We start from the raw sequence: 12,561 nt of genomic DNA on the forward strand, positions 1-12,561 counted from the left end.
CACCTTGTTCATGTCGACGAAAGCAAGTCTCATTTATCTCTATTTACCATATACTAAAACTCTTGTTTGTTTGTTCCTGAACTACAGCCAAAACGGTACACGATAGCGCGATAATTTTAGGCCCACCTTACTCACCGTCTTCCCTTTGGTGCTAATGCAAGAAGTTTCATTGAAATCAGTGTCATATTTTAAAAGTTATTCACATTTTAAAGTTTAAATCTATCTCTGAGGGAGGATAAGGGGGGGTGAGGGGAGGGAGTGGGGGGAGGGGGGAGAGGAGAGGGTGCTGCACCAATTCAGGAGAGGGTTGGGCCCAATGGGTCCACTTGGTCTAGTATCTCTCTAAAGTCTAAACCCTTCCTATCCAAATATCCTTACAAAGTCATAATTGTATCCTCTTTTATACTTTCCTCTGGCAGGTCGCTCAAATATGGGCCGCCCTGTGTGTAAAAGAGTTGCCCATGAGGTCCCTCTTAAATCTTACTCCTCTTACCATGAGCCTATCCCCTCTAGTGTTGCAATCCTTGGTAAGATCCTTTCTTGGGTCCTAATTGGGTCAGTATTTATGCCATACATGGTTTTGCCAGAAGTGAATAATCTAAACACGCTATGATTATTAGTTAGTTATTGACACGTCGTTTTTTTGTAGTCAAAATGGTACCAATGTGCATATCAGTTAACAATTAAGCTACATTTGTCAACCTTTTCCCCCCATCAATATGCTCCCCTCTTCTGTTCTGATTTTGTGACAATCAACAAATTCAAATTCAATAAATTGACTCGAATAAATTCAATCAAGGGTGGCACTGTGGCGTGGCGGTAAAGTTGCTTCACAGCGCCAGAGACCGGGTGCGATCCTGACTGCGGATGCTGGCTGCACGGAGTTTGTACGTTCTCCCCGTGACAGTGTGGGTTTTCTTAGTGAGCTCTGGTTTCCTCCCGCATTCTAAAGATGTGCAATTTTGTAGATTAATTGGCATCTGTAAATTGCCTCTGCTATGTAGGAAAGAACTAGTGTATGGGCGATCGCTGGTCGGCGCGGACTAAGTGGGCTGAATGGTCTGTTTACTTGCTGTATCTTTAAACTAAAGGAATGTGATATTACTGGACAACGAAACAATGATGCAGATACTCGGAGGCTGTGAAATAACAGTGCACTATTAGCTGCTGTGCGTCAAATGATATGCCACCTGATGCTCTGACAGCCGAAAAGCTGATTAAGATGTGCTCGGTCCGCATTAACGCAACTGATCTCCCGGTGGCCCAGCACTTTAACTCCCCCTCCCATTCCCAGTCTGACCTCTCTGTCATGGGCCTCCTCCAGTGCCATAGTGAGGCCCGCCGGAAATTGGAGGAGCAGCACCTCATATTTCGCCTGGGCAGTTTGCGGCCCGGTGGTATGAACGTCGACTTCTCCAACTTCAGATAGCTCCTCTGTCCCTCCCTTCCCCTCCTCCTTCCCAGATCTCCCTCTATCTTCCTGTCTCCACCTATATCCTTCCTTTGTCCCACCCCCGACATCAGTCTGAAGAAGGGTCTCGACCCGAAACGTCACCCATTCCTTCTCTCCCGAGATGCTGCCTGACCTGCTGAGTTACTCCAGCATTTTGTGAATAAGCTGATTAAGAGATTGATTCCTGGGATGGCAGGACTTTCATATGAAGAAAGACTGGATAGACTCAGCTTGCACTCCCTGGAATTTAGAAGATTGAGGGGGGATCTTATAGAAATTTACAAAATTCTTAAGGGGTTGGACAGGCTAGATGCAGGAAGATTGTTCCCGATGTTGGGGAAGTCCAGAACAAGGGGTCACAGTTTAAGGATAAGGGGGAAGTCTTTTAGGACCGAGATGAGAATGTTTTTTTTCACACAGAGAGTGGTGAATCTGTGGAATTCTCTGCCACAGAAGGTAGTTGAGGCCAGTTCATTGGCTATATTTAAGAGGGAATTAGATGTGGCCCTTGTGGCTAAAGGGATCAGGGGGTATGGAGAGAAGGCAGGTACGGGATAATGAGTTGGATGATCAGCCTTGATCATATTGAATGGCGGTGCAGGCTCGAAGGGCCGAATGGCCTACTCCTGCACCTATTTTCTATGTTTCTAAGGACTTGACATCCTAATTTAAAAGTTACTTTTAAATTAAGTAATCTTTTCGAAATCAAACTCCTAATTTAAAAACCCTAAAGAGGAGCCTAAATATCAAAATTCTCACCATTTCATTGTCTAGCCTCTAAAAGAGGTGCCAGTACATCGTGCACACAACTCTCAAAAGAGCCACTGGTTTTGGATTACTGCACTTCCCACCTACCGTCCTGTAGCAGTTTTTGTTGCCTTCTAGGAGCCAGGTAGATTTTTTTTTCCTTGTGACATGGTGGTGTTTTGAATATAAGATCATCTTGTGTGTGATTAATTACCTTGTAGATCGCGCAGTCGCTATCATCAGAGGTCTTGGGCAATTTCTAGTAGAGACTCTCCATGGGTACTAATCATAGTACCCAAACAGTGGATATTTTGCAGCTCCTGCAGGGAGTCATTGTTTGGCAGCGAGGTGCTGGCTGAAGAGCTTTCTTAGCAGGTTCCTCAAGGACTTCAGTGGACCAGACTCGGCAGTGATTGGCCCAGCATTCGTGAACATCTTTGCAATCTTTCACTTAAGTGATGATATACTTGGTGTGTCAGTACGTGGATCAAAGGCTTATGGCAAAAACCTCTACTAGCTTCTCTGACAAAACCTTCCCACCATAGTTTCTTAAGAGCCGCACTGAACGAGCTGGGGTTTAGGCTGTATCTGCATCATACAGTGTGAACTAATTCAGCAAAATGCAATATAAGGAATAGTTATTTCACAGGGGTAGGTGTTTGCAGCTGAGAGTACCAACCAGTAGAGGAGTGATTGGATTTATATAACTTGCGGTCAATAGGTTTCTTGATGACTGCTTGCTCGTAGCTCAGTAGGCTGGAGACCTATATTTGTGTGCATTTTAATATAACTGTTTCAATATGTCTTTGTTTTAAATTATCTTAATTCATCAAACTCTAAGCATATTGTTGATTCTTTTATACCTCGTCCAGTGACGAAAGTGATGATGGGCTTGAGGAGGCTACCTCGCACTCTAAGGCGGGCTGCGGAAACCTGAGCCACATTAAGAAGGAACCTGTTGACGAAGATGGGGAGGAACAACCGGACGTAGGACACAGCAGAACCCTGACAGTTCCACCTTCCCTCAATGGTGCCTTTCATCCAGGTGAGACTCTAACGGAGCTTCTACATCCCACTGATACAAAATCCCATAGAATGAGGTAGAAATCTTTAAACAAAACAAGGTGCCTGAAACAAAACTGTTCAGGGAATGACAGTGTGTGTGTGTGTGTGATTTATTACTTTATATATACATTTTATAAATTTTTCAATATTTGAGTCTAATAGAAAACAAATGGAGCAACTGTGCTTGTGATTTTGTCCCCACAATTTAGTGATTTTCTGGGCGGCATTTTAATGGAGTCACAAATGAACGACCATCTTGTTCAGACTTTGTTATCTGAGGGAATTAGATGATTCCATCATTGAATGTTGTAGTGTAAGAAAATAACTGCAGATGCTGGTACAATTCGAAGGTATTTATTCTCAAAATGCTGGAGTAACTCAGCAAGCGGGTCAGGCAGCATCTCAGGAGAGAAGGAATGGGCCTTCTCTCCTGAGATGCTGCCTGACCTGCTGAGTTACTCCAGCATTTTGTGAATAAATACCATCATTGAATGTTACTCTGTGTGGTCATCCTGAAATGACCTGGGTGTTCGATTATACTTAGGCTTATAATTGGAGGAGAGTTAACAGGAGAATGGCTTCTTTGTTATATTGTTTCCAGTGATTGTTCTGGAATATTGGAGGTTGAGGGGTGACCTTATAGAAGTATAAAAAATTGAGAAGCATAGACAGAGTAAATGGGTTCAAGTCTTTTTCTCGGGTGGAAATGGCAAATATTAGAGGGCAGAGCTTTAAGGTAAGAGGGGCAACATTTAAAGGACTTTTACAAATGGTGCTATTTTTTACACTGTACTAAGTGCCTGAAATGTGCTGCCGCGGGAGCTAGTGGTAGGACATATAATAGTGGCATTTAAGAGGCAGTCAGACAGGTACATAAACATGCAGGGAATGGAGGAATATAGACCAAGTACGGGCAGATCAGATTATTTAAAATTGGCATCAAGTGCACTGACAAACTTGTTCCTCTGCTGTGCTCTTCACTGGGAAACCACAATCTGCTAATAGTGGGCATTTGAAGATTCTCTTTTTTGCTGGTTTCTGGGGAGTTGTGGGAAGAGCGGGATGTGGGTGGAGGGTGGAGGCTGGGTGGATGGGGGAAAGTGGAAACTGTTCTTCGTGGTTTGTGCAATCTGTGGACTGGATCGTGACTGAAAGTCGGGGAGCTGTTCCCGTAGCAGGTGGATGGGAGTGGCCCGGGAGGGCTGGAGTGTCAACAAGTGCCAGTCAGCAAGGTCCTGGTAGCTAGAGAGTTGGGGAGCTGGGTTTGGGGAAGAGTTTGGTCATTGAGAAGGTAAGCAATTAGATGAATGGAAATGGATGGAAAACCTGAAGCAGAGAGAGAACTGGATGGTGGAGAAAGTGCTGAGGAAGATGGTGCAGGTGTTGTTTATGTTTGTGTGAGGGAGAATGTTTACATATATGTGTGTGTATATCTACACGTGTGCTAAAGTGTGTACCACAGAGCTAGGTTTCTCATAATTTTGAACTTGGCATTGGATCAAGACCTTGCACTTATTAAGACTGGAACTAGTGCGTAATGGTCAGTCCATTTTCAAGGAATTCTGGCCCAGATGTCTTCAACCCATCGGAAATGAAGTGTAAATGAGTTATCTTGATCCTTAAGGGCCTGTCCCACTTAGGCGATTTTTTTAGGCGACTGCCGTCGACTGTCAAAGTCGTAGCAGATCGTCGAAATTTTCTTTTACCCTATGACAATGCTGAGTCGGGTCGATACAAGTTACTTTTTTTGTGAAACTAGCACCTGGCTAAGACATTACACCGTCTTCGGAAACATCGCGAAATTCCCACGCTTATCAATGCTTCTCCGGCGTCCTCATTTTCGCTGAAATCACTGACAAGTCTGTAATTACTTGAGAGTTTTAAAATATAGCATCTTGCCCGGGTTACTTGAAAACCAAGCTTCACGGTAACAAGGCATAAACTGGATTGACTTCCAGTTTACTAATAGCAGTATCAAGAAATTTAATTTTAAACGTGGTTAAATGGATTTTTGTGCGAGTGTGGGCATTCTATGAAAATATACAGGAGATGCCTATCTGGTTTCTGGGTTGCATATCTGGGTTGGGAGCCTACTATAAAAGTAATCGCTGATGGCCATAAACATCGTGAAATTCCCATGCTTACCTGACCGTCAAACTGTCGCCTCCAATCTATCTGTCAAATGTCCTGACGGTAAATAAATTGGTTAAACACAAGTATTTTATGGTCTCTTCAAATGACTTTACTTAATTTAATATTACGTGCTTCTAAATGCATCTGCGACAACCTAGCAAACATGGGGACAGCATGCGACAGCGCCCGCAATACGCAACGATACCTGGCGACAAGCCAGCTGTCGCCGAGAAATTTAAATCCGGTTAATTTCTCAGCGACGCGCCGAGATCCACTACGATTCTTTGAAGACTCCTCACGATCATGCCCACGACACCCCGGCGAACTGTCGGCGACAGCCTAGTCACCGGCAGTCGCCTTAAAATCGCCTAAGTGGGACAGGCCCTTTAAGGACTTGCCTAAGAATAAACCATTAAGAGCAATATTCATTATACTTCTGATGAACTGATTTGTCTCAGTATTGAGTGGTGCCAATGACTAACAATTCCCCACAATGTTTTATATTCAGCAGAACTCAAAGTTGAGAAGGGAAGTTTATACAATTTCAGCAAATTGAAGAAAAGCAGAAAATGGCTGAAGGTATGGAAGTAACTGAATCTGCAGTTTGATTCTTTTCTAATTTCTTTGAAGGTGCACAGAGTTACTGAACGTCCAAATTATAATGAGTGGCCTGCGGAATGTGTTTGTTACTGATGATTGTGTTCTGTCCCTGATATGATGCTGGCCGTGTGAACAAAATCAGTGGGCAGTGGGGGTGACTTGAACAGTCTGGAGAGAAGTCTATGCAAATACTTTAATGTAGTTAAATTGTATTGTAACAATTGATGGCCTTGGGATGTTAACTTCAGTTGAAATGTAACAGTATATTGCTGTAAACAAGCCGTTGCTTAGTGGTAGAGTATACCTTTTGAGTCACTGTTGTGTAATCAAGTGTAGCTAATGAGATGTGAGTAAAATCCAGTCTGACCATCCCAGTTTTTTGAGGAAGTGAAACAGTTGAAAGGAATTAAACTGAGCTTTATTTTGCAGCAGAAGTGTAACTTGTAAAGATGAGGGAGTTGCCCTCTTCACCATTTAATGCCACAAATATTTCGTACCTAGTCAGTAACCGTTCATGACTGAGTGATGTACCCTGCTCTGTGCATTCTGGCCTTTTCCTCAAAGTTTACTAAATTACCAATCTTTTAATTGGCTTGGATGTATGGGTATTTTTTCAAGAATGTGGTAACCAAATTATTTGTAGTTCTCAAATTGAGGTCGTGCAAATGTTGTATAGTTCGAGCATAAACAGTGTGGTTACGTACATTCAATTCTTTGGGTAAGAAATGAATGCCCTTTTAACCTGTTTATGAACTTAATCCTATTATCTTTTTAAGGACATGAAGATCTGCATTCCAATGTCCCTCTTTTTCTGCACCACTCAGTAGACTGTTAGAATTAGAATTAGAATGACCTTTATTGTCATCCAAAAAAAACAAGTCTTTTGGACGAGATTTCATCACCCACAGTCCAACAATAAGAGCAATAAAATAAGCTATGACACACAATCACAAACCAACACAAAACAAAAAAAAGAAACATCCATCACAGTGAGTCTCCTCCAGTCACCCCCTCACTGTGATGGAAGGCCAGAATGTATTTTCTCTTCCCCTGCCGTCTTCTCCCGCGGTCAGGCTGTTGAAGTTGCCAAGTTCCAGGTCGCGCCGGACGGTGAAAGGTCTGCAGCGGGCCGACCCAAGTCCCGCGATTCGGGGCAGGCGAAGACACTGCTGCTGCCGGAGCTCCTGATGTCGGCCCCCACCCAGGGGGCTGCAAGCTTCCGATATCCACGCGGCCTGCGCCGAAGCCTCCAAAGGCGAGTCGCAGCCGCTCCCGCAGCCTCCGAAGGCAGCCGGCTCCGCAGATGGTAAGTCCGGTCCGCGGGCTCTACGAACCAGAGCCCAGGTGGTCCCAGGTGGGGGCCGCCAGCTCCAGGTGTTTGGCCGATGGTAGGCCGCAGCGGGAACGGAGACACCACCCAGAAAACAAAGGTCGCATCTCTGTTCGGAAGAGACAATTTTACAGTGTCCCCCCCCCCCCCAACACATAGTACACGACCACAGAAAAAAACACTACATTACATTTAAACACTACAATTAAGACAAAAAACACAAAAGACAAACGGACCGCGGGTAAGCCGCAGCTGCTGGGGCAGCGCCGCCATTTTTCTGAGATTTTTTTTTGTCTAGTTCTTTTCAAGTGAATTACCTCGCACTCCTCCAGATTAAATTCTATTTGTCAATTGACCTGAACGTCTGTACTTTGCTGTAGCTTAAAGATTGTCTCCCTCCTGTCAAATACACAGCCAATGTTTGTAGCATCTGCAGACTATTTTAGTTTGCCCGTACATTACATTAGTAGTGTAAACTACTTTATCTAATACAAAAAGCAAGGGGCAATTTCTGGACCTTTAGAACTCATTGGTAAGTGTTTTGGCATTTAAAATATATTAAATATTGATTCCAAAATTGGCCTTGGATTCCAGGTGCTTTTATATCTTTGATCTTTGATCAGCATGCTAAAGAGGGCACCTTGTCAAAAAGTTTGCTAAAGTTCACACACTCGCTGTCCTCATTGAGCTCCTGCTTGGCAAGTAAATTTAGTCACTGGTCTCACAGAATCGTACCTTATCATCCATGCTAGCCATCTCTGATTGATGTGACTTTCTAATTTCTGCTGATCCTTAACCAAAGTTATAGTATCCTCAGTGTTATCCTTTCCACCTTTTTTAAAAACTCTGATGCAAATACTGTTGTCCTCCATTCCCTTGGGATCACTCAAATGGCCAAGGAAACTTGGAAAATTATGGTCAGAGCCTCTATGATTTCTTTAACAGTTAGGAATCTATTTTCTCTGGGACTGATATTTATCCACTTTTAAAAATGCTGATCCTCTTTTGGTCCCTTTATTTTGGTCCCACGTGTACTAAGTTACAGTGAGATACTTTTTTGCCGACGTATCAGTAGGATTATTGCCATACATGCGTACAATCCCCCGGTTAGGTACATAATGCATCGAAGCAGCCCACTGTGACTATATGCAAGAATTTGCTAGGTTCAAGTCCATTTCGCATTTCCAACTGCAGCTGGCCACAATGGCCTTTTGCAGCCGTCGCCTCCATCTGGTTGTCCCGTGATCCATTGTCCCCCTCCTTGCCTGCCCACCTTCAACCTTTGTGCCCCGGGGATGCCTTCTGAAGGTGCATGAGGCAAGAGACCTTCCTCCAAGAGGAAAACGTTTGGGTTCATCCTACCACCCATCGTCCAGCATCCTCCACCGTCACCAACTCCCTCCACCTTCCCCAAGTCTTCGGCGGTGAGCAGGGGCTGGCCTCGGCCGCTTCCCTCTCCCAGTTTTGTGGCGGGCGGGCAAGCCAGGCCTGCTGTTGGGGTGTTTAACCACAGCTAGCCGAGACCATGTGTCTGCTCTTATACTGTGTGTTCAATATTTCTTACACTTCCTCTTGAACTACAACATCAGCCATGCTCCCTCTCTTGTAAAGACGACCATAAAGTGTTAATTAAGAATCTTGCTCCCATTTTCTGCCTTCAAAACAAATTACCTTTTTGGTCTGTTAGGGGCTCCACTTCTCAAGTGCTTATAAAACCTTTTGGGATATGTTTAATATTAATTGCAATATTTTTGCATGCCCTATTTTTGCTTCCTAAATTTCCCTCCTTCATTTCTCCTTACACTTGCTATTTATTCTTTTAGGCTCTCAGCAGTATTAAACTCTAATTGTCTGATTTGAATGTCAAGGGTAATCAAGACACCTGAAATTTAATGGCGTGCTATAAAATCACAGGCGTGCCAACACATGGAAATATTTAATGGATTCACTTTTTTTAGTTTTTCACCTTGTCTGAAAGGGAGTAACTTTAATACAATTAAATAGCGTGACTGTGAAGTGCATTTCGGCACATTGTTAAATGTGGTAGGACCGATTGAGAGCTTTAAGGCAAGTGCACAGTTTTCATTCTGCATGAGAACTTTTTGCTCATTACATTGTAGCTGAGCCTAAACTGCATCCTGATGTGTTCCCACTGAACTGTCCAGCAGGGATGACAGTAGGAAGCAGGAACAGCGGCTGCTTTTCCATTTTCTTCCCTTCCTCCCTTACCATGATTCGCAGCCATTGATTTACGTTGGAGGCAATCGTCATATTGGATGAAATGTGCACATTTTTCCAGTTTTCAAACAATTTTGGATTGTGTTCACTTTGTGCTCGTGCCTTCAGTCTGCAGACTTTGAGATTGATGAAGCAGTATAGTGCCATGAGTGTGCATGTATTATCTGATGTTGGGCTGTAAGTTGTCATTGCTGCCTTGTAACTGCCCTTGTGTAGGATGTAGCATTTTCGGGTGCGATGGAGGAGGAGGGTTCAAAAAGAGGAGTGCTACACTGCTGATCTGGGAGAATATTGCAGCAATATTTGGGAAGATATCCTGGGGAGACCGACCGGCAAATGAAATAATATAGGTAGAATTTAGAAATAAGAGACGATCGCTTTGCGATTATAGCGAATACTCAGCAGAATTTGGAAGAACAAATATGTGGACAAATGGCAACAGGATGTAAAAGTAATAGTGTAGTACAAGTGCGTGAATTGAACGTTCCAATATTGAATGGAATTCAAGAAGCAATTTGGACAGGTACATGGATTGGAAAGGAATTGGGGACTTTAGGCCAAATTCAGGAAAATAGAAAATCGGCCCATCACATGCCAGCCAGATGTTTCGTTTCGCTGCTGTATGGCTCTGAGGACACAGCATAGTTCGTTAGCATGTTGGCAATAATGGCAAATACAAACATGAACTCAGACTGAAAGCTGACTTTGGTAGGATATGTTACTTGGTGATTTAGTAAACGTTGAGAGACATGGGGGAGAGGCAAGAAGCAACAAGTCTCTGGTAATTGATGGGTTTGGGACAAGGCACCATTCCAAGAAATTGATCAGAGTGAGCATGTGAAATTTCATTGCGCAGGAGTTTGACCTGAGAATGTACAGCAGTTGGTGGTTGAAGCAGAGTTAATGAGTAGCATGGGGCATGGAATGCTGCTTACATGGCAGGTCAGTGTTATCAGGCATTTTGGCCCAGAAATCATGATCTGTGCGAATCTAGTGTTCTTCAAAGTACGATTTGCTTCACTATAAGTTACTTTGTGGACTGGTCTACAAAGTCAAATTCATTCTTTCATCTTTCTCTTCCTTCTATAGAACATTCTCTTGAGCAATGAGACGTCGGACTCGAACACTGACGATGATGATCCTGAGGGGGAGTTCACGCTCAGCAAAGAAGAGTTGCATGATATGTTGCGACTGCATAAGTACAAGAAACTGCACCAAAGCCGGGTGCATAATGTCAGAGAGGTACAAAAGTGTATCACTTCTATCTCTAGCTGCTTCTGGGTTGCTGAGAAATGTTGCTACTTTGATATACTAGGACAGGTGGTCCGGTGGTCTCTGTGTTAAGGAGTCAATGATATGAGAAAGGAGACACATGGAACTTCGGATAATGAAATCGAGCAAAATACGAAATACTGGTGAAACTTAGCAGGTCAGGCAGCATCCTGTGGGGGAATGGATAGGCGACATTTCATATTGGGACCCCCGCTTCAGACAGATAGTTAAATGGGTCAACAAGATCAGAGAGTTAAACACGTGGCTCAAAGATTAGTGTCAGAGAAGTCGGTTTGAATTTGTGGGTCATTCGCATCAATATTGGGGCAGGAGGGCGGTGTTACGATGGGATGGACTCCACCTGAACTGCTGGGACCAGAGTTCTGGTGATTTGCCGATCTTGTGCTGTATATAGGGCTTCAAACTAAAGAGGGAGGAGGGGGGTTCAACACATTGGAAAAGAATGGATAAAGTTAAAGGGAAGGAAAACGCAGGAGAGTCTCCTGAAAAGGAAATAGTGCAGAAAGTTTAGAAAGGGGTGACTCTAACGTCAGGCAACATGGGGACCAATTAGAGAAGAGGGTGGTGAATACAGAACTGAAGGGGTTATATTTGAATGTTTGCAGTCTACGAAACAAGGTGAATGAGCTTATAGCGTGGTTAGGAATTGGCGCGTTCGACGTTGTGGGCATCACTGAATCATAGAAACATAGAAAATAGGTGCAGGAGTAGGCCATTCAACATGATCATGGCTGATCATCCACAATCAGTACTCTGTTCCTGCTTTTTCCCCCATATCCTTTGATTCCATTAGCCCCAAGAGCTATATCTAACTGTCTCTTGAATTGGCCTCCACTGCAGAGAATTCCACAGATTCACAACTGTCTGGGTGAAAATGTTTTTCCTCATCTTTGTCCTAAATGGCTTGCCCCATATTCTTAAACTGTGACCGCTGGTTCTGGACTCTCCTAACACCGGGAACATGTTTCCAGCATCTAGCCTGTCCAATCCCTTAAGAATTTTATATGTTTCTATAAGGTCCCCTCTCACCCTTCTAAATTCCAGTGAATACAGGCCCAGTCGACCCATTCTTTCATCATATGTCAGTCCCGCCATCCCGGGAATTAACCTGGTGAACCTACGCTGCACTGCCTCAGTAGCAAGAATGTCCTTCCTCAAGTTAGGAGACCAAAACTGTACACAGTACTCCAGGTGCGGTCTCACCAGGGCCCTGTACAACTAACTGCAGGGCTAAAAGTGGAGCAGAGCTGGTAGCTGAATATCCAGCGATGCACATCCTATTGATAAGACAGGCAGGTGGGCAGAGGGGATGGGGTAGCACTGTTAAGGAATGAATTCCAATCCGGCTTGGCAAGAAACAAAATGGGATCAGAAGAAGACACCATGGTGCAGCAGTAGAGTTGCTGCCTTCTTGAAGTTGCTTTTAGTATGTTACTTCTAAAAGTTGTCGTTTTTATGTTGAAATAATTGTTTGTTACCTAATGTCTTATTTCCCCCCATGTTCTCTTCAATACGGAATGTACCTCTGACACGTCAGTTCCCTCTGCCTGGTGTGGTGAAACTCCCATACATATCTTTAATACCGACAGAATTATTTAAGTGTTCCTTTGCCCGAACATTAATAAACCAGCTCATTCAAAGGGTTCATCTCTTTCCTTTCTTATTCAATTGTTTGTCCAAATCTCCACACATTCCTGGTCCT

General features: G+C 43.8%; 1 protein-coding gene across 4 annotated transcripts in view; it reads left to right on the forward strand.

The window, feature by feature from the left end:
• ino80 (INO80 complex ATPase subunit) overlaps positions 1-12,561 on the forward strand; it is a 144,467-nt gene that overhangs the window by 37,274 nt on the left and 94,632 nt on the right. For 3 of the 4 annotated variants that reach the window (XM_078406099.1, XM_078406102.1, XM_078406100.1), the window contains exons 3-5: positions 3,073-3,245; positions 5,907-5,977; positions 10,656-10,808. In XM_078406099.1, the coding sequence (XP_078262225.1) occupies positions 3,073-3,245; positions 5,907-5,977; positions 10,656-10,808 (397 nt within the window). The remainder of the gene's footprint in view (positions 1-3,072; positions 3,246-5,906; positions 5,978-10,655; positions 10,809-12,561) is intronic. The other variant, XM_078406101.1, reaches the window with a different exon arrangement.

Source organism: Rhinoraja longicauda, chromosome 10 (assembly GCF_053455715.1).
Source record: "Rhinoraja longicauda isolate Sanriku21f chromosome 10, sRhiLon1.1, whole genome shotgun sequence".
Lineage (NCBI taxonomy): Eukaryota > Metazoa > Chordata > Chondrichthyes > Rajiformes > Arhynchobatidae > Rhinoraja > Rhinoraja longicauda.